The sequence below is a fragment of the Geotrypetes seraphini genome, chromosome 3 (assembly GCF_902459505.1).
Source record: "Geotrypetes seraphini chromosome 3, aGeoSer1.1, whole genome shotgun sequence".
NCBI lineage: Eukaryota > Metazoa > Chordata > Amphibia > Gymnophiona > Dermophiidae > Geotrypetes > Geotrypetes seraphini.
The window spans coordinates 219,150,883-219,173,780 of NC_047086.1; the positions used below are offsets into that span (position 1 = coordinate 219,150,883).

The 22,898-nt window shown below is 43.8% G+C and overlaps 1 protein-coding gene across 3 annotated transcripts in view; it reads left to right on the forward strand.

The window, feature by feature from the left end:
- The window catches only part of LOC117356951 (tubulin alpha-1B chain), a 29,411-nt gene extending 10,112 nt beyond the window's left edge, over window positions 1–19,299 (forward strand). Inside the window, exons 1-4 of one of the 3 annotated variants that reach the window (XM_033936951.1) lie at window positions 12,114–12,149; window positions 17,252–17,474; window positions 17,663–17,811; window positions 17,941–19,299. In XM_033936951.1, the coding sequence (XP_033792842.1) occupies window positions 12,129–12,149; window positions 17,252–17,474; window positions 17,663–17,811; window positions 17,941–18,921 (1,374 nt within the window). In that variant the 5' untranslated portion in view covers window positions 12,114–12,128 and the 3' untranslated portion in view covers window positions 18,922–19,299. Of the gene's footprint in view, window positions 1–12,113; window positions 12,150–13,585; window positions 13,742–17,251; window positions 17,475–17,662; window positions 17,812–17,940 lie in introns of those variants that run through there. The other 2 variants (XM_033936952.1, XM_033936953.1) reach the window with 2 other exon arrangements.
- The last annotated feature ends 3,599 nt before the right edge of the window (window positions 19,300–22,898 follow it).

Genomic DNA, 22,898 nt, shown 5'->3' on the forward strand with positions numbered 1-22,898 from the left:
CTCCTTTATCACCTTTCCATACTGGTTCAACCTCACTAATGGGATGTACCAAAGCAGTATTCTTCATGGGTGGGACCCCACAGAAGGTCGCCATCAGAACACGCTCACCCAACACCGCATCCCGACGCACCTGAAAGTTCACACGGTAATAGAAACATAGAAACATAGAAATTGACGGCAGAAAAGGGCCATAGCCCATCGAGTCTGCCCATACCATTCCCTGATTCTTACTCCCCTATAGATCCCACTGAATATCCCATTTTCTCTTAAAATCTGACACGCTGTTGGCCTCAATCACCTGCTGAGGCAGCTCGTTCCAATGATCGACCACCCTTTCGGTGAAGAAGTACTTCCTAGCATCACCTTGAAATTTCCCTCCCCTGATTTTCAGCGAGTGTCCTCTGGTTATCGTGGGCCCTTTAAGATTGAAGATATCATCTTTCACCTCTATACACCCCGTGATATATTTAAAGGTCTCAATCATGTCCCCCCTCTCTCTTCGCTCCTCTAGTGAGTACATCCGCAGTTTTTTTAACCTTTCTTCATACGTGAGATCCCTGAGCCCCAAGACCATCCTGGTAGCCATTCGCTGAACCGACTCATTCTCAACACATCTTTCCGGTAGTGTGGTCTCCAGAATTGAACACAATATTCGAGATGAGGTCTCACCATGGATCTGTACAGCGGCATTATGACTTCAGGTTTTCTGCTGACAAAACCCCTACGGATGCAGCCCATCATTTGTCTTGCCTTGGACGAAGCCTTCTCCACATGATTGGCAGCCTTCATATCATTGCTAATGATCACTCCTAAATCACGTTCCACCGTGGTCCTGGACAAGGTTTCACCATTTAGTGTGTAAGTTCTGTGTGGATTTTTTTTTGCCTAGGTGCATTACTTTACATTTTTTAGCATTGAAGCCTAACTGCCAAGTTGATGACCACTGTTCCAGCTGCCGTAGGTCCTGCGTCATAAAGTCAGGCACACTGCTTTTGTCTACTATGTTGCATAGTTTGGCGTCGTCAGCAAACAGTGATACTTTTCCTCTAAGCCCTTGGGTCAAATCTCCTATGAATAAATTGAATAGAATCGGCCCTAAGAAGGAGCCCTGAGGTACTCCACTCATCACTGCTGACGTTTTGGAGGGGGTACCGTTTACCATCACCCTTTGAAGCCTACCATCTAGCCAATCCCTTAGCCATTTAGTGAATGTATCCCCTAATCCCATCGATTTTAGTTTGTTCAACAGCCTGCGGTGTGGGACGCTATCAAAAGCTTTGCTGAAGTCCAAATATATCACGTCCAGGGACTCCCCGGCATCCAGATGACTGGTCACCCAGTCAAAGAAGTCAATCAGATTAGATTGGCAGGACCTTCCCCTGGTAAATCCGTGTTGGTGTGGATCACGTAAATTTTCTTCGTCTAGAATTTTGTCAAGTTTCTGTTTGATCAGTGTTTCCATGAGTTTGCACACTATGGATGTAAGACTCACCGGTCTGTAATTTTCTGTCTCTGTTCTGCAGCCCTTTTTGTGGAGTGGAATTACGTTAGCTGTTTTCCAGTCTAGGGGTACTTTTCCCGTGCGCATGGAAAGATTGAAAAGCACGGATAGTGGTTCAGCCAGAACTTCACTCAGCTCTCTGAGTACCCTGGGGTGTAGATTGTCTGGTCCCATGGCTTTGTCTACTTTGAGTCTTGAAAGTTCGTGGTAGACGCTACTGGGTGTAAACTCGTAATCATGAAACAGGTCATTTTGGCTGTCTCTTATCTGTAGTTGTGGACCAGCTCCCGGTGCTTCACAGGTGAATACTGAGCAGAAGTATTCGTTTAGCAGTTCTGCCTTGGTAGTATCAGAATCTGCGTAGTTTCCATCTGATTGCCTAAGGCGTTCTATCCCATTTTTGTTTCTCTTCCTGTCGCTAATGTACCTGAAAAAGGATTTGTCCCCTTTTTTAATATTCCGTGCTAGATCTTCCTCTGTTCGAAGTTTGGCTTCCCTGACTGCCTTTTTGACAGCCTTAGATCTGGCCAGATTTTGCCTCCCTTTTCCCAAGATGTTTGTATGTGATAAATGCTTCTTTTTTCTTTTTAATGAGGTCCAAAATTTCCTTGTTGAACCATTGTGGTTTTTTGTTTCTCCGGCGTTTGCTTACCGTAGTTATGTAGCAGCTAGATGCTTCATTCAGGATGGATTTTAGATTTGACCACATAGTTTCCGGATTGTCAGTTTCTGCATGGTTTTGCAGCTCCTGATGGACAAAGTCTCTCATGTTGTCGAAATCTGCGTCCCTAAAGTTGAGGACCCTCGTTGCTGTGTTTGATTTAGAGAAGCCTTTCCTGAGGTTAAGCCATACCATGTTGTGGTCACTGGAGGCCAGTGTGTCTCCCACTGATACTTCCGAGACACTGTCTCCATTTGTGAGTACCAGCTCTAGTATTGCTTTTTCCCTGGTGGGCTCTAATACCATTTGTTTGAGTTGTGCACCCTTAATGGAGGTTAATATTCTTCTGCTACCACTCGTAGTTGCTGAGAAGATATGCGAAAGTGATAGTCTCCTTGATCCAGTGCGCAATGGTAGCTTTGGAAGCGCCATCCCCCTTATGAGGACCCGCTAAGAGGGCAAAAAGATGATCCGACTTCTGGAAGGCCTGGGTCCTCTGACCATAAGAGCGAAGGACTTGACAGACATCCAACTTGCGCAACTGCCTCTGTTCCAAAGAGCCCTCACGACAACCCGAAACCGGGAGGATCATGGACTGATTGACATGAAAAAGCGAAAGCACCTTCGGCAGAAAGGAAGGAACAGGCCATAGCACAACATGCTCCCTCAAAAACTCCAGGAAGGGAGGCCCACAAAAGAAAGCCTGCAGCTCAGAAACACGTCTCACAGAAGAAATAGCCACCAAAAAGACTGCTGTATTAGTAAGGTCCTTCAACGAGCAGGAACCCAGGGGCTCAAAGGGAGGGCACACAAGCACGGACAAGACCAGATTGAGATCCAAAGTCGGAACAGAAGGCTGCACTGGAGGATGAAGCAATTTGGCCACACTCAAAATGCAAGCCATGTCAAGAATAGATATTAAGTGCCTACCCAGCAGCAACCCATGAAAAACAGACAAAGCTGCAAGCTGAACCCAGAGAAAAAAATTATTGTCCCAAGAGACCCTCGGCCGCTTGGACGAGAGGGGGGAGACGGGGACAAAACTGGTGCTGAGGTGGGGGGTTGAACTGGAGAGGATGTAGAGGGAAACCCCCTGCCCCTCCCGTCCGAGACCCCTGGGGCAGAAGCAAAACCCCCGGCTGCTTGAAGATAAGCCTTGCACAAGGCTAAAACAAAATCAGTGGAAAAAGACCCTGGTGCCCAATGGGACTCACTGCCAAAGCAGAGGTCCCAGAAGAAACCTTCCTCTGTTTCTCCATTACAGGGGGGGAGGTCACCTGAGGCTGCAGACAAAATGGAGGTGCTTCCTGCCAAAATCAGAGCAAAGCCCACCAAAACAAAATGCCCCCGAGGCCTGTAGCAGATGATAGGACTGGACTGTCCCAGCCACTAAAACAGGCAAGCCAGCAGCAGCTTCAGCAGCAAGGGAAACTTAATTTCCCTATTGGTGGCTGAGGGAACCCTGTGTGGGTGGTGAGGGAAGCCAGGGTTTCCCCTCCTTCAGATGCTAGTGGGTGAGGCACTCGTAAAGAGGATCCCTGGATGCTGGCACCCGAAGCCAGCAAGGATTCCCCTTCGTGGCAGCCAGCACACCACGAGCACTGGCCGCCGGAATCAACCTCGTGTCTGGAGCACAATAAGCACTTTTTCCCCTTAAAAGTGCTCATTGCGCAATACGCGACCTAGTTAAGGGAAAAAGTGCCAGTTAGCAATAAAACAGCAATACAATACAATACCCTGAAGGCTCCCTTCAGACCAGCACTGCCTTAGGATTTTTTTTTTCTTTCAGAACAGACTCCACTTGCTCTCTATGCCATATGCCTTGCTGGTATCGGTGGCAAGGCTTACAGCTGAGGCACCTCTAGATAAAATATGGGGGAGGTGGAGGAAGGGGGGAGGGACTCAACTCATGCCCCATCGAGTGCGACACCCCTGAGGTCGGCCAGACCCCCAAACAGGGTCCCCCCAAGCTCTGTCCAGCACCAGAAAGGGACAAGAAGGCCACTATGCAAATTCCAACAGGCCTACACTAACTCAGGGAAGCCAGTAATATCTTACCACCTGCTAAGACTGAGAAGACTGGTCAGATTAGGGGGGATGCACAACTACTTGTATTGCAACCAAAGGTTTTTGTCTCAGACTCCACCTGCTGGTCATAATGAGGTCGCATCATCAGTGTCACAGCAGAGGGAAGGCCCTGGCAGGCAGGCCAGGAGTAGCCTGTTCACGGCTGCTGCTGCTGCTTTAGGAGACCCGGAGGAGACTCAGGATTCACTGAATTGGTGAGTCCAATTTTTTAAGGAAATAAATCAATTTGATTCACAGAAGTGAATTGGGCAGCATTACTATCTACCCAGATGTGGCAAGACCCAGACAACTGCAACAACCATGACACCAGCTGCAGAAGCCTAAGCGAACAACATTTTTTTCTATGTGAAGAAGAATAATATACTTATAATTTATTTTGTGAATTATTAAATTAAGTTTATTTGTTTTGATTGAGAGACTTGCTCTCTATTTTTAACGCTTGAGGAATAGAAAATTTTGCATTGTCAGTTTAGCCATCAGATTGGTGCTTTTTTTTTTACCTACTGTTTTCCAGCCAATACTTTGCCTCCAGAAACTGCTCCGGTGTTTTAGCCTTTTTAAACAGATCCCAGGATAGCTATGAAATAAACTGGCGTCAAGGGAAATAGGTTGGCATCTTAGTTTGCAAAGTAATGCAATACAGACACTTCCAGCTTTTGCCAGTGTCCTCAAGATGTCTTTGTGCTATATAGATGTATCCACAGCTGTGAAACTGAATTCCTGTCAAACATAAGTTCCTTAAAAGGCTGCAGAGCCTCCCTCCTTCCACTCACCAGTTGTTTCTATGCATTAATTACATATACACAGTACTCTTGGTTCAGACCATGACTTTGTTTCTTAACCTCTCCTTACCTTAAAATCTCAACACACCCCATAATTCCAAGCAGCCTAAATCCTGCAGACTTAAATGGACTTTGAAATTATTTAGGTCAGGACTGAATCATCCCACACACATAGATATGAATAAGTAAAACCACACATTAAAAAATTTAAATATTTTCCTAAAATTTCTCACAATGACATAGGCCTTTTTACCTCTTTAGGCACCCAGTATAAGAAGCTAAGCCTCTACCAACCCCAAACACAACCTAACCCACTTCCTGTCCACTTATACCTCAGCTGCTGCTTGCCAGGAGGAGCAGCAGCAGTGGCAAAAAAAAAAGCTATAACAGATGCAGATCCTCTTTTATGTGTGTGGCTGCAGGCTCTGGTCCCATCTCCTCAAAAATACATTTCCTAATATGGAGGGGAGGGACTGGCAGAGCCAGCAGCATATATAAGAAGTTGCTCCATATTCTAATTTTGTTTTTAGGGGGAACACAAGTTGCACCCACTGGTCTGAGGAAATCTTCGCCCACTCTCCCAGAATACACACTACCCCTCCCCCCCCAATATACAGGAGTGGAGCTAACAGCCTGGCAGCACTATGTATTTTTGGAAGTTGGATTGAGGCGAGACCCAGCCACCTGCTTCCATCAAATCTAGGATGGACAGAAACTCTCCTAGCTCCATCACTGTGATGATGGACCGGTTTCCATCCAGAACCGAGGAACTCTCAGGGCCACATTGACATGTTTGAGATCCAGGATGGGTCTCCACTCAGCCTTTTTAGGGCATGACAAAGTATGGAGTATCTGTCAGAGCCCAAGTCTTCTGGAGGGATTGATTCTCTGGCTTGAATATCTAATAACCTTTGTAACTTTGACTGGACCCTTTGAGCCTTCTCTGGCCAGCCTGCAGGAAAATCCAAAAACCAATCAGTGAGAGGGTGTGCCAACTCTTATCTTACAAAGCTCTCTGATAATCTACAGGACCCAGCGGTCAAATGTTATCTATTTCCAAGCCTCCAGATAGTCCAAGAACCGACCTCCAATCTTCAGAGGAGCAGCTTGAGGGCTGGGTTTCCAGACATTGTGGAAATTACGCACCATTAAAGCATATTTTGATGTTTCATATTTTAGATTATTGGTTCAGTCATCAGTTCTGAGCCAGTTGGATTACTGTATTATTGTCTACTTTGCTGGTTACCAAAAATCTCTATGTAGATTGAGCATTATTTAGAATGCTGCCATTCAACTGATCTTTAATCAGAAAAAGTTTGATCATGTCACCCTGTTTTTTCATGAATTGCATTGGATGCCAGTTGAGGCTCATGTGAAATTTAAATTTGGTTTTATTTGTTATAAGGTATTGTTCAGTCTTGCACCTAATTCATCTTGTGGATTCATTCACATTTATTAATTCAAAGCACTCTCGGGGGAAGGCTGGTGGGCCCCATGCTTCTGTTGTCCTGTTTACGGCATCGGAAAGCAGGGAGAGCTCAGAACTCATTGGCGGCTTGGGGGCCTGTTCCCCGGCGGCTTGGGGGCCTGTTCCCCAGCGGCAGTGGCGTGGGAGCAGGCAGGGAGACAGAGAGAAAGGGGACAGGCAGGGAGACAGAAAGAAGGGGGGCATAGAGAAAGACAGAGAGAAAGAAGGGGGTAGGAAAAAAGAAAGAAAGGGGAGGGGGCAGGGAGAGAGGAAGAAAAAGTTGGGGGAGGGAATGAGGTCTGGAGGAGAGGAAGCATACAGGAGGCTGTAAGAAGGGAATAAATATTGGATGCACAGTCAGAAGAAGAAACTCATGAAACCAGAGACTCATGAAATCACCAGACAACAAAGGTAGGAAAAATGATTTTATTTTCAATTTAGTGATCAAAATGTGTCCGTTTTGACAATTTATATCTGCTGTCTATATTTTTCACTATGGCCCCCTTTTACTAAACTGCAATAGTGTTTTTTAGCGCAGGGAGCCTATGAGCATTGAGAGCAGTACGGGGCATTCAGCACAGCTCCCTGCGCTAACAAAACACTCGGGACCACGAGAACTCGTGGCAATCAATCAGCTAGCGCCTTGCATGGGCAGGAGTGAAGGAAAGTCGCTCCTACCACAGTTCACCGCCAGACCACCAGGGATTTGAAAGGTATGTGGAAGAGGGGGTAGAAGATAAAACTTCTTAAGAGTCGGCTGGGACAGGAGGGATCCCTCCTGTCCTGACCCACCACTGGACCACCAGGGATTTAAAAGGAAAGGGGGGAGGAAAAGAATAACATAGTAAATGATGGCAGATAAAGACCCGAATGGTCTATCTACTCTGCCCAACCTGATTCAATCTAAAAAATTTTTGGGGTTTTTTTTTCTTCTTATCTATTTCTGGGCAAGAATCCAAAGCTCTGTCCGGTACTGTTCTTAGGTTCCAAATACTGAAGTCTTCGCCAAAGCTCACTCCAGTCCATCTACACCCTCCCAGCCATTGAAGCCCTCCCTAGCCCATCCTCCACCAAACGGCCATATACAGACACAGACTGTGCAAGTCTGCCCAGTACTGGTCTTAGTTCTTCAATATTTACTATTATTTTCTGATTCTAGATACTCTCTGTTCATCCCACACTTTATTGAACTCCGTCACTGTTTTCATCTCCACCACCTCTCTCGGAAACATATTTCAGGCATCCACCCCCTCTCCGTAAAGAAGAATTTCCTTACATTGCTCTTGAGTCTACCACCCCTCAAATTATGTCCTCTAGTTTTACCATATTTCTTTCTCTGAAAAAGATTTTGTTCTACTTTAATACCTTTCAAGTATTTGAACGTCTGAATCATATCTCCCCTGTCCTTCCTTTCCTCTAAGGTATACATATTCAGGGCTTCCAGTCTTTCCTCATACGTCTTTTGGTGCAAACCTCCTATCATTTTCATTGCCCTCCTCCGGACCACTTCAAGCCTTTTTGTGTCCTCCGCCAGATACAGTCTCCAAAACTGAACACAATACTCCAAGTGCGGTCTCACCAACAACCTGTACAGGAGCATCAACACCTTCGTTCTTCTACTGGTTACACCTCTCTTTATACAGCCCAGCATCCTTCTGGCAGCAGCCACCGCTTTGTCACACTTTTTTGCCATCTTGTAACCGGACCAAATAATGTCCAGAACCCAATGGTTGGACAAGATCTGAACCCAAACTTGCATAAGAACATAATTGCTGCTGCTGGGTCAGACCAGTGGTCCATCGTGCCCAGCAGTCCACTCACGCGGTGACCCTTAGGTCAAAGCCAGTGTCCTAACTGAGACTAGCCTTACCTGCGTACATTCTGGTTCAGAAGGAACTTGTCTAACTTTGTCGAATCCCTGGAGGGTGTTTTCCCCTATAACAGCTTCCAGAAGAGTGTTCCAGTTTTCTACCACTCTCTGGGTGAAGAAGAACTTCCTTACATTTGTAAAGAATCTATCTCCTTTTAACTTTAGAGAGTGCCCTCTCGTTCTCTCTACCTTGGAGAGTGTGAACAACCTGTCTTTATCTACTAAGTCTATTCCCTTCATTGTCTTAAATGTTTTGATCAGGTCCCCTCTCAGTTTCCTCTTTTCAAGGGAGAAGAGGCCCAGTTTCTCTAATCTCTCACTGTACAGCAACTCCTCCAGCCCCTTAACCATTTTAATCGCTCTTCTCGGGACCCTTTCGAGTAGTACTATGTCCTTCTTCATGTATGGCGACCAGTGCTGGACGCAGTATTCCAGGTGAGGGCGTACCATGGCCCAGTACAGCACTTAAATATCTTTTCGGTTACTGCACCCTCCCTCTGGAATTCTATACCCAATTACATAAGAGAGGAAACAAATTTAAATCTAAATTAAAAACCTTCTTGTTTAAAGACGCCTTTGAGTAGTAATTATTCTTTTGGTTTTTTTAAAATGCTGTTTAATAGCAACTATCCTTCTAAGGACAATTCAACTTCCCTTCTTTTGGTCTTTCCCCGCCTCAAAAATGCCAAGAGTCTGTCCCTGATATGAAGAGGGACCTCCTTCAGCCTGGTGACATTGCTATTTCTTGGTGGATGGTGCTGCATGGGATGCAGAGAACTGGTGATGCCTGGATCCAAAAAACCTCTACCTGTAGTCCTGGGAGAATGTTTGCGATGTATGGAACTGGAAAATTGGCACGCACCTGAAGCCACAAAAATTAGAGTGCCCTAAGCCTCTAGAGGTCCTGGGTCTACTATCAGGCAAGGTATTGGGGCAATAGTCCATCATGCAGTTCATGAGATCATCTGGACCTTTATCAAATAACAGCTCCTTAAAAGGGAGTCTAGCAAGAGCAGTTTTAGAGGTGGAATCACCAGCCTATTGTCTGATCCAGAGCATTCTACAAGCAGAAATGGAATAAGCTGATGCTTTAACCAGGACATGTATAATATCATATAAACATAGAGCATCAGCTACATAATACACACCAGATATAAAGAGCTGAGGGGGAGGTTCATCTCCCTCACTCTCCAAAGTGAAGTCTGGAAAGACAAGCATGTGTAACAAAGGACATCGCCAAGGCAGCTTTGACTCCCAAAGCCACTGCCTCGTAACAACATCCATTTGGCGGTCCTGCATATCCTTGAGCACCACATTGCCTTCATTCGGAAGGGAGGTGCACTTAGTAACCTGAGCAACCAAGGAAAAAGGTGCCGACACTCCTGTGCCATAAGATACATCCTGGACAGGGCTCTCAATACTTTGAGATACCTTTCAGAAGAATCCCACTGCTCCAAAATCAAGACAGTAATGTCTGGATGCCAGGGAAACGTGGAGGACTGAACTCGCTGAGGGATGAGGAGGTAGAAGGAGCTGGTTGTTTGTCCATAATCAGACTCCAAAATAAGATCCAATAAGGCAGCAACTGAAATAAGCGCAGAGCCATGGGATTGTCCCCAGGTTCTAGAGACAAAATGGAATCCAAAGTACCAGCGTATTGTTCCCTGGTCCCCTGCCAAGGGAGGAACACCATAAACAATAAAGAAACAGTAAAATTATCCTCATCATCAGTATCCCCTGCAAACATGTCTCCAGAGTCCCAAACAGCAGCAAACCGAGATGCATATGTGCCCTGAGAAGCTATGCCTTGATGAGGCAAGTCCGACATGCAGTGGGACTGTGCAAGAGGAGCACAGCTGTTCTAAAAGGCTCTCCACATACAATTCATAAATTCCGAGAAGAAAGCCGTATCAGGGAACGAGGAGTCACCCTGTGATGACACTACCTTGCATTTCTTGGGCTGTGGGGTGTCGGCGTCCTTTCGCATGAAATGGTCACTATTTTTAGACCCTGTAAACTGAAAAGGCCACCCTTTTTGTCAGCTGAGCATGTAGAGGTTAAGCTGGTCATTCCTGTCCTTGTGGCATGGTACATGGCGCAAGGCCACTTCTGAGGCACAGAATTTGTGTAGCCCTGGCATGAATTTGGGGTATAATAGCCCAAGTACTCCATCCCAACTAGTTTTGTGGCAAAAAATTGAGTATTGGAAGTGCAGAGAACTTTTGATAAAAAATAAAGGATCACTACAATTCCAAGATGGCTGCTGTTAAAATTTTTGTGCCTATAAATGCTAAAATAACTGATTTACTAAAAGTCAAAAATCGGCTTGCATGCAGAAGGGAAAATTTACAGGTGGCAGAAGAGCTCTCATTGACGTAGGAGGGTCACAGAAAAAAATTCAGAGAGGATTTCTTCTGCATATGGCTCACAGCTATGGGGAGATAATTTACTTGTCCAGAACGACACACCTTATTGCACTGGAAATTGTGTTCAGTGGCTTACAGGACAGCTAATGGGGCTGAGGAGTGGCGGTGGCCCTGATCCCAAAGTAGATGGGCACTAAACTTTCTTCCCATTGTGCCCCTTGCCTTCTGCCCTAATGAAAAATATAAATACCTAGTTGTTGGGCTTCCTAAAGCCCTGCCAGCTGAAGAATTCTTCCTCCAGTCCAGCATCCAGAAATCTTCAAGCTCTGAAGTTGGTAGCAGCTCAGGGACACTGCCGTTAGCTGCAGAGCTTAGAGATTTCTGGCAGCCAGACTGGAGGAAGTGGTGGTCTTCAACTGGCATGTTTTTGGGATCTCCACCAGCCACAGTTTTGTAAGGAGGTGCTACTTGCAATGGTTAGTGGTAAAAGGAAGCAGGGGATACCAAAGGCCCATTGGTTGGATACCATCAAGAATGACACAGGAATAAACATCAAGCAATTGAAAGAAGCCGTGGAAAACAGGGAAGCATGGCAAGGACTGGCCTAGAGTATCCAAGGGTCAGTCATGACTGAATGAATAGTAGTACAGTAGTAGTGTTATTCTAATACTTGTTGAGTTTAATTTGGGGGGGTTCCCAGTTTAATTTCTATTTGTGATTTCTTGTTTGGTATTTGGTAAATGTCTGTCTGTATTTTGATTTGTAAATAAGTAATTTATGTGTGGTAGTAATGGGAGGTGGAGATTGGGGAGGGGAGTGCAGGGAGAAGAAGGGATCAAGGACCCCCTCCTCAATTTCTGCCCTGGCCCCCAGCATGTCTAAAACTAGCCCTGTTCCTGGGAGAGGACAGAGTATATGAGAGGAAATTGAAATATTTGATAAAAGAGAAAGAATTGATTGTTTAATGGATCTTTTTGAACCTGCTGACTGCCTATACATCTGAAGAAGTGTAAATAGTTCTGTAGTTAACCCGATTTCAAGTTAAATTGTTCCATTTTTTTTTTTGTTTTCAATTGCATCCTACCGTTTCCTTCACCATGAACGCAATAATAAGCCCAAGTGTGGTGACTAATTGTGAATCCTCCGGCCTACAGGATTTACCCAAGCTTAAGCGAGACTGTGTCTGACATCATCTTTTTGTTAGCCTTGGTTGCGGGTCCCGGACCTGATGAGCTGCCAGAGCCATCGGACTGGCTACGAAGTGGCTACACGTGTAGGTGGTTTACGTGTTTTCATGATTTTGTAAAACAAAACAACCATAATCGCTTATTTAGCTCCTATCAACTTGCTGTGATCACTCTAAACGCCCTGATTATATTTCTGAGGAGAGAAATGGGAATGCCACCTCAGCGGGTAGGTTGCCTTGAGCCGCCCCTGGATGACGTATCGCAGCAGCCTGCAGTTGTGAATAATGGTGAAGTAAAGCCGGACAAGGAACCAAATTTAACTCTTCTGGATTCAGGCTACAAAAAAAGAGAAGGGAGTCGCACGTGACAAATGCCCTCAAACAATAAAAGCAAAATTACTGGAACATTTCGTGACGCTGAAGCCCATATTGTCTAGAGAGAGAGAGATTTGAGCGAAATATAGGTATTCAGCAGAACCAGCAATAGGCTGCACTCTATTAAGAAAAAGAGGAAAAGTCATGTTTTCTGCTCGCGCACGTCAATACCGACAACCGACGCGGAGGGAAGCTCACTTCCACGCCTGGTTTTTTTCCTCCAACTCACGAGTCGCGACGCCACGTCCGGTTGCACCTAGCTAACTATCAGTCACTGACATGCACGAGGCGCGCGATCCCCACGAAGGGCGGGAAGGAAGCGGCGTTCACGCGCGCTCTCTCTTGCTGCAGTGCGCAGTCTTCTGAAACGAAGAGACCGTGCTGGTGTAGTTAAAAATTGTGATTTTTTTGTTGTTGTTGTTGTGGAATTTACTTCCACTGGAGGGTTGTTTTTTTTGTTTGTGAAATACATCTTTTTGGCAGGGACATTCCATGGAAAGGGAGAAATGCAAAGTTTAAAATAATGAAGTGCGAAAGGCGAGCCCCACTTTCCACTTCCCGGCGAGAGAGTATATCGCTCGTAGCCTGCTAAACTAGAGAAGTGCGTACACTCGTATTGCTAGAATCTGTGTAGGTTTATCATTATCCAGCATCTATGTTGAAAAGAGAAGCGAAATACATTATGTCCTATTTAAAACTAGAAGCAGTAATTTCTAAGTTATGTGATGACAGCATATTCTAAAAATGTGCAATTACTGTACTAGCAAAGTTATAACGGAACAATCTGTGCTAGACAGCTACGGGCAGCAGAACCAGGCCTGTGATCGGAAATGGCCAGACATCCTGCTCAAAATAGGCGGTCTCCTACAGTCCTGGAGACTGCATATTTTAATAATGTCTAGATACCCGCCCACTTGCGCTAACGAGTCTAGGAATGTACGCTAGTTGCAGTGAGACTGGTCAGCATCCAAAACCACAAATCAGCCATTTCCAAAATCCCGAAAGCACAGAACGTAAAAAGCGCCTCTGCTGCTGTTTCAGCCTTGCAAAGTATGCCGCACAACAGGAACTATTTTACTTCAAGTCTTCTCTGATCTAAAGAGAATTAATAGAAGCAAAATAATAAAAAATGTAGCAACCCTGCAGTTTTGCTTTCATTGCTCACACCCTAACCGCAGTCTTTCAAACGCTGCAGTAAAAAGACAATTTGTAGACAGTCCCCCTCCGCGCCTCCAATCACACGCAGCCCCAGCCTATTAGTATAATTTATTCTTACGAGGCTCCGCCTCCTCCGTTATATAATTGCATTCCCGCGGCGCGGTTCCTTATTCTGTTACTTACATCGACTCTTAGCTGTCTGATAAAGTAACGCATCCATCCCCTTTTTTTAAAAAAAAACAAAACTTTTTCCCTTGATTTTTATTTGTTTATAGAATTCATCATGGTAAGTTGGTTTTATTTGTGTACGGGTCTGTATTAATCTTATAATATACTAAATGCCGGTTTGAGTATTAGGGCTTTTTTTGCGGGATGGATAGGTGGGAAAAGAGCTATTGCGCAGAAGAAATTTTAGTCTGGGTGGGGAGGAAAAAAACGTAAAACAAATCGTGAGGAGAGCAGTTTCATTGGAAAAAAAAATTGTCTCGTAAAAGACTTCCGTGAAAGAAATGATGAGAGAATTGTTTCGAGCGTCCGCCGATTCGTCTAATTTCGCTTCGTTGGGGTGGAGAGAAATCTAGACTGCACAGTCGTGATATGCGCGCCGCTGCGGGGATTTCCGGCTTCACGTGCTGAGTTGGTGCGTGGGCTACCAACGGCTGTTCCCGCGCGCGCGCTACTTCTCTGGTTCCTGCGCCTGCGCAATTGGATGCAGAAGCGCGCGCTTGGCAGACGTGAAACACAGAATATGACCGAAAGCTGTCCGTAAGCTCGTTCTCTGCAACGCCGCTTCCTTTTGTTCTTTTAGGACGTAGGAAGATGAGTCTAGGTGTGGATGACTAATGTTGCATTGTTCTCCTCCCCTCCCCCCACCCCACCAGCACATGCCCCATTTTTAGAGGTCAGGACGCAGGAGCTGTGTTGTCTTACCTTAAGCTTGGCATAAAATTAATAATTTCTTTATTTTAGATGATGATCAAACTATTTTTATCTAATATAACCCCCCTTTCCCTTCAGAGACGCATGTACTCGTGTCCAAAGCAGAAAAATAGTAGCAGCAGTCTTGGTACATGACCTTGTTGTAACTATGTTCTAGACTGTAGTAGCCCATTGGGTTTCTTGTTAGGAAGCCAAATGTGAGGAAAGATCAAGGACTATAAACACTCACTGCTGTGCAAGTAACAAACTGACTACTATGGTATGTCATAGTAGAGGTCAGAGGGAGGGAGGGGCAACCCTGTTTTCTGTAATCTTCATCTACTAATGATGTGACCCCCATTTAGGAAGTAGGTGGTTAGTGTGAAAAACCTTTGTTCTTCCCTAAATGTTTCAGCCAGCAAACTTGTAGTTCGTTCTTTCTTGAGTCCACCATTAGATCATAACATAAATGAGCTAGGGAGTTGCAGTAGGAATTAGTTCTCAATAATAGCTTTTGTGTTTAGCTCATGCTTTTTCAGTTGAAACTCAAGGCAAATTACTATTCAGGTAGTATAATGTTTCACTTCCTTGGATAGATTTACCTATTTGTCAGGGAGATAGTGGAGGGTTAAGTGACTTACCATACCATATCAACTCTCATATCTTGCAAATGTCGGCTAGGGATCATTGCGGCTTACACAGTAATAGAATTGCTAGAGACATAGATATTACAAAGAAATTTCATGGAAGACATCATGCCTAAGGTCACAAAGGGCATCTGTGTGACTTGAGGGAAAGGGATTGGGACTTGTATACTACCTTTTTTGTAGTTATACAATTACACTCAAAGCGGTTTATATACAGCTCCTTCAAGCATTTTCCCTATCTGTCCCGGTGGGCTCACAATCTAGGTAATGTACCTAGGGCAGTGGAGGATTAAGTGATTTGCGGGTCACAGGAAGCAGCGCGGGGTTTGAACCCACAACCTTGGGGTGCTGAGGCTGTAGCTCTAATCCACTAGGCGACTTGGCACATTGCAGACCTATAAATTGTGTTCAGTATTGTTGGGTCATAGATATATCTGTAGAAAAGCATGATAAATACCTCCTGGGCTGAATAGATTCTGGGCATGGGTGTGCATTGCTTGGGAGAGCAGATTAAGGGATGGAAGGGAGGGAGATGTAAGGAAAGACTAGTACAAAGAATTTTCATATTAAAAATACATTAGAAAACAGATCTGTTCTGCTACTGTGATTCCCTGAAAATAAGATACTGTCATTGATTTTGGGCCTAAAAAAGGCACTAGGTCTTATTTTTGGGGATGTCTTATTTTTTATTCATGTAAAATGATCACCTCTCCCTTCCTTTCTGCTCTAATTCTTCCTATTTCCTTTCCCCCACATGTGCAGCATCTTTCTATCTCTCCCTCCCATCCCCTTGTGCAGCAGAACCCTTGCAGCTTCTATCCCTCCCTTCCTCCCATCCCCCCATCCCCCTGTACAGCATCTTTCTATTCCTCCCATCCCACACACCCCCTGCTGATCCTTTCATCTCTCCCTCCCATCCGAACCCCAACCGCGAGCCGAAATACCTGGAAACAAACAGCAGCACAGGCTGAATCGCGGCCTGTTCTTCTCACATCTGGCTATTCCTCTGCAGCAATACTGATGTCATCAGCAATGCGGCACAGAACAGCTGGGAGTGAGAAGGGCAGGCCACGATTCAACCTGTTCTCCCATTTGTTTCCAGGTATTTCGGCTCGCGGTCGGGGTTCAGATAGGAGAGAGAGATAGAAGGGGGGCAGGGGAAGTGCTGCTGCTGCTGGCAACTAGGGCTTATTTTGGGGGAAACACAGTATTTAGATTTTGTATAACTTTCCATCTCTTCAATGCATGGAGATCTCTTTTCAAACTGGAGTTCAAGAATCCTTATGTTTTACAGTAGTTAATGAAGCAGCAATTTGGTGAAATATAATACTGCAATACGGTTCTGTAGAGAATTGACTAGAAATTCTTGCCATTGTCTTTTGAATACTTATATATCCTTCCATTGCCATCTGTTGCTGGGTGGGACTGCCTAGAAAAGTGGGAAAGGAAGCTGTCTAGGATTTCAGTTTAAATAGCTAGTGTGCAGAGAAATCTGATGAGGGTTTTATGTTATATGTAAGTTGATTCCATTCACACTACTAGATATTGCATCAGAAACTAGTAATTGTGTAGGCGTGGGATTAGCTGCTCTAAAGATGTGGGCTGCTTGTAGTCAGCTGACTGCAACAAATGGTATAGTTGGATGTTCCATTTCAGGACTAAGCAACTGCAGTATATATAATTGCTAGTTTCTTATGAAAAGATCTCATTTTTCTAGGCAGACAACAGCACAAAACTCCCTAGTCTTCTTTCACCATGAAGATTTCTGTTAATGTCTAATGTTTTATCAGAGGACCCTTTTCATTGAATATGAAAATGTTTAATCATATTAAAGTTCTCTCAATTTGTGGCATAACGGGCACATTTAAGGACTTCCGTTTTTAAATGGTAAACTGAATTGATAAGGGTGTCTAGCTTTACTTGTAATCTTAATCACTTTTCTTTTCTAGATTGTGCTAGATTAGGTGCATTTATAGTAATGGGTATGAATAATATAGTTAAAGAAAATTTAACTTGTACTTGAGGTAACAGAGGGTGAAATGACACAAAGTTAAGTAAATAGACTGGCTTCACTAGTTATCAATCTGCTTCCTTAAATGCTAGGTAGCTATTCCACTTTTTTTTTTTTTTTGTAGCACAGCTGATTGACAAACTTCACTGATCTTATAGCTTTTAAGAAATTGGTTTCAGTAATACCATTTTGACTGCTAATTTCATCTTTTATCCTGTAGCGTGAATGCATTTCCATCCATGTTGGCCAGGCTGGAGTCCAGATTGGCAATGCTTGTTGGGAGCTGTACTGCTTGGAACATGGGATCCAGCCTGACGGTCAGATGCCAAGTGATAAGACCATTGGAGGGGGAGATGATTCTTTCAACACTTTCTTCAGTGAGACTGGAGCAGGGAAACATGTTCCCCGAGCTGTTTTTGTAGACCTGGAACCAACTGTGATTGGTAAGTGCAAAACCTCAGTTTTTGGGCAAATTCAGCTTTTTAAAAAAAAAAATTTCCCTTTCTTTCTTTTAACTGTAGCTGGAATGAGGGGCTGCTTCCCACCCCACCCCACCCCCCCCAAAAAAAAAAAAGGAAATGGTGTGCTCTCTTCAGTATATTTGTAAAACAAACTTTTTTTTCCTTTCTAGATGAAGTACGCTCTGGAACATACCGTCAACTGTTTCATCCTGAGCAGTTAATCACTGGCAAAGAAGATGCTGCAAATAACTATGCACGTGGACACTACACTATTGGCAAGGAAATCATTGACCTGGTTCTGGATAGGATTCGCAAGCTGGTAAATTGATTACTTTGCAGTATTAAGATACTGGGCTTCTTGCTGTTAAAATTAATACCAAGTAGTGCAAGAAATGACTAGCTATCACTGACTTGTTATCTTTGTGTGCCTTTCATTTTTTTCTTTTAGGCTGACCAATGCACAGGTCTTCAAGGCTTTCTCGTCTTCCATAGCTTTGGTGGTGGCACTGGCTCTGGTTTCACCTCTTTGCTGATGGAGCGCCTATCAGTTGACTATGGCAAGAAGTCCAAGCTGGAGTTCTCCATCTACCCAGCTCCTCAGGTCTCAACAGCCGTTGTTGAGCCCTACAACTCGATCCTGACCACACATACCACTTTGGAGCACTCTGACTGTGCCTTTATGGTAGATAATGAGGCTATTTATGACATTTGCCGCAGGAACCTGGACATTGAGCGCCCTACTTATACTAATCTAAATCGTCTTATCAGTCAGATTGTATCATCTATCACAGCCTCTCTCAGATTTGATGGTGCCCTGAATGTAGATCTAACAGAGTTCCAAACCAACTTGGTGCCCTATCCCCGTATCCATTTCCCTTTAGCCACTTATGCTCCAGTGATCTCTGCAGAGAAAGCATATCATGAACAGCTTTCTGTTGCAGAGATCACAAATGCTTGCTTTGAGCCAGCCAACCAGATGGTGAAATGTGATCCGCGCCATGGCAAATACATGGCTTGCTGTCTGCTGTACCGTGGAGATGTGGTACCCAAAGATGTCAATGCTGCTATTGCTACCATTAAGACAAAGCGTAGCATCCAGTTTGTGGACTGGTGCCCAACTGGATTTAAAGTTGGTATCAACTACCAGCCCCCTACTGTGGTGCCTGGAGGTGACTTAGCTAAAGTGCAGCGTGCTGTGTGTATGCTGAGCAATACAACAGCTATTGCTGAAGCCTGGGCTCGTCTGGATCACAAGTTTGATTTGATGTATGCCAAGCGTGCCTTTGTGCACTGGTATGTGGGTGAGGGTATGGAGGAAGGTGAGTTCTCTGAAGCCCGTGAAGACATGGCTGCATTGGAGAAAGATTATGAAGAAGTTGGTGTAGATTCTGTTGAAGGTGAGGGAGAAGAGGAAGGGGAAGAATATTAAGAACCCTACCCTTATTTGTTACCACTGCATGTCCTTTGTTTTTCTGCTGTACATGTCTTTTCCAACTGGATTTGTCAGCTGCATGAAGGATGTGTAAACTGGCATTTGTTACTTCAGTTGCTTCTGATCATGTTTTTGTCACAATCATGTCTGGAAAATAAACATTTCAAACAAATGACATTCTAAATCACTGTCTTCATGGAATTAATATCATACAGTTTACAAGGGCAAATTAAGGAAATAGGGGGGGGCACTTTTAGTGTTTGTACTGCCTTCAGTTTTCATTCCATGCTTGTCATTTACATTACAATCCTTACTACTTTTACTTTGAAGCCAAGTTTTCTTAAAAAAAAAAAAGCATGGCATCCTGTGTAATAAGTAAATTAAACAGTAGCAATCTTCTTAATGTACTAACCATTGTAGTAGCTGACTAACACATTTACTTTGTATACAGTGTTGACTGGATTATACTTCTCCCTCCGTAATCGCTGTGATAGGGGATTAAAAAAACCGCAAAAACTTTTTCATATGTTCACTGTTTTCTGTTAAAAACCATCGTGAATATGGTGAAACCGCAAATAACAAGGTTGGGAAACCTGGCCTGTTCCTGAAGGAGAGGCGAAACACGGTTAATAAAATGCTAGGAATCGGCAATTTTTTTTTTCTCTCTCTAAACGCTTGGAATCAGCGATTTCTCTATGCAAGCTGATGTAATTTGGGGGAGGAGCCAGCAAGCTAAAAACCGTGAATAATCAAAACCGCGAATGCTGAAACCGCAAATACGGAGGGAGAAGTGTAATGGCTTTTGTAGGGCAGCAGCTTTCATATTGTGTGGCTTTATGTAAAACTGTTTTTACTTTAAAAATGACTAATAGGGAGAAAGGATGGGATTTGATATAGTACCTTCCACTGGTTACAATCAAAATGGCTTATGTATTATACACAGGTACTTTATTTTGGCACGGTTGTAAATCATATCCACTAAGATTTGCATCAGTTAACAGTAAAAAAATTAATTAGTGGAACATCATCCAAGACAATATAACATGCTTGTTACTTGATATATTTAAATGCTAGTGTATACATTGAAAATACATGGTAAAAGAACAAAACAGCCTTCGTTCAATTTCAGGATCATTGCAGCGCAGCTGGTCATCAACATAAGCAACTTGAGATGGACTGGTGCTGTAACTGTATATTAACATGGACCTTATAAACTTGGCTGTAAAGTAACAGGATCTCAAGTCATGGTCAGAAGTAAAATGGTATACTCGCCCCCATTGCTCAAGAATGGGTTTTGATTGCTTTTGTATTAGCAATTAAATTAAAATAAGGCCATAGTCATTCCAGAAAAGCCTTGCATTGGGGTTAATTTTAAAGAGAACAGAAGATTGAATAACTGCTAAACTTCTACTTAGAATATAAACTGCATAAAAAGGGTCGCTCCTTCACAGTAAAGGAGAAGTTTAAGACTTTGTGGTATCAGATGGTGGGTAGGGATAGTAAGTTAGGCTATAGTACTTAATATATGGCTGGGAAGACTTGGATCTCATGGACCTGGTTTGATACAAGCCATTCTAGCTCTACTGTACACAATAAAAGGTAGATCTTAACTAAAAGTTACGTTGCTAACTTAGCACAACTTAGGCTAGATTGCTAAATTAAGTTTCTAGCCCTGTATACATTTTCATTCAACTTGAAAATGAGGTGAGGTGATAAACTTATAACACGTCTGAGGAGAGCCAACCAAGAGTTGTCCAAATTTAAGAACATAAGAAATGCTGCTGCTGGGTCAGGCCAGTGGTCCATCCTGCCAGGCAGTCCGCTCACACGGCGGCCCTCAGGTCAAAGACCAGTGCTCTAAATGAGTCCAGCCTTGCCTGCATATGTTCCAGTTTAGCAGGAACTTGTCCAACTTTTGTCTTGAAACATGACATAATCAATTTATTAGAGATCTTTGGCCTAGAGAATGACACTGAGACAAATTTGTCTGTCCCATTCCTGCAAGCTCCTCAACTGCACAAGCCTCAAACGCTTAGTTTTTAAGTGTTTGAGGCTTGTGCAGATGAGGACAGAGCTCATGGAGAGATCTGCAGGAATGGGGAAAATTTATCCCCATGTCATTGTCTAAGCAAGACGACAGAACAGTGACCTGACACAGGACCATGTTTTTGACAAATAGAGCATGAGTCTGGGGTCATACAGGCTGGAAGTGCTGTTAAAGCCTGATTGTCAAACAGTTATATCCACTGTCTAACTGATGATAGATTTTAAGTTCAAACTTCACAGCGTTTCCACAATTTACTTTACTAATATTGTAATGTTGCTGAGACAAGCAGGGGACATGTAGTCACATTTGTTCAAAGTCCTTAGACTGATCCTGTGTCTGCTCTCCCATTTATCCAGTGATCTCTGCAGTGGCCCTTCCCCTTTACCCACTCCTGCCAGGTTGCAGCTCTCCCTCTCTCTCCCACACAAATTTAAAATAGGTAAGATTCTAGACAGTAGGAAAACACAGTAGGGTTATTTCCCTTTAGTTGCATGGCTACAGAAAGAATCCACTCTGGATTTTTCATTCTCTAGTACTTCATGGTGCAGTTTAGTGCCCTCTACAGTTTTTCCTTCTGAATGCATGGATGCAGTATGTTCTGCTCGCCCTGCTTTGTTTAAATTTGATGTGATTTCTCACCCTTTTGGGGTAATTTAGTGCCTGGAGTGATTTTTAAAGAATTCAGACTTTGGCCTGTAGCCGACAAGCCAATCCCTCTGGGTACGTGTTGGCCAGCCTGCATAGTTTTTAGCTGGAGCTCAGAACCATTCCTGAGGTGATCTTGCCGTTGATCAAGGGTTGAGCACAGGCTGTTAGGCACTCTTAGGAGGCTCAGTAGTATCTCACAGGGTACCAGCTGCATTGTTGCACCTCTAACTGTTTCACTGCACATCTGATGGTGGAGGTATAGTCAGACTAGAGAATGATACTGGGGGAAAAAATTTGTCCCTATTCCTGCAAACTGTCTGATCCTATCTGCACAAGCCTCGAATAGTTATGATTTTTTGAATTTAAAATAAACTATTATCCCAGGACAAGCAGGCAGCATATTCTTGACTGATGGGTGACGGCACCGACGGAGCCCCGGTATGGACAATTTTAGAGTGATTGCACTCTAAGAACTTAGAAAGTTCTAGCTAGGATGCACCGCGAGTGCCTTCCCGCCTGACGAAGTCGCGCGGTCCCCAGTTTCTTAGTTTCCGCGGGGCTAAGAAGACGCGTGTTTCCAACGGCTGTTGGATACTCTTTTTTTCGCCTTCCCGCTCGTGTATTTTTTCTCGTGAAATTCTTCGTTTTCTTTTTCTTTTTTTTAATCTTCTTTCCTTGTCTGACTCTGGTCTTAAATCTACTTCTATCAGAGTTCATCTTAGTGCCATTGCTGCCTTTCATGAGCCAGTTCATGGAAAACCCCTCTCGGCTCATCCTTTGGTTTCTAGGTTCATGAGGGGCCTTTTCAATGTGAAACCACCTCTCAAGCCCCCTCCTGTGGTCTGGGATCTCAATGTGGTTCTTTCTGCTTTAATGAAGCCTCCTTTTGAACCTTTGGCCACAGTATATTTCAAATTTCTTACTTGGAAAGTGGTCTTCCTTATAGCTCTCACTTCTAAGTTTCAAGTTTCCAAGTTTATTAATAAATTTGATAAATCGCTTATTTGAATTACTAAGCTATGTACATAGTCAAAATATAATATAGTAAAAAGAAACAAAGAATTTAACAATACAATTTCATATAAAACAGACATGAATCGGGAGGGAAGGAATAAAAATTACAATTTTCAGTTTATGGTATAAAGTGGAAAAAAACAATAGGGTAGGGGTAATTAAACCACAGCATGATTAAAATCTCACTGAGAATTAAATGTTAAAAGCATCTTTGAATAAATAAGATTTTAAAAGTTTTTTAAAAATTATGATGTCTTTTTCATTT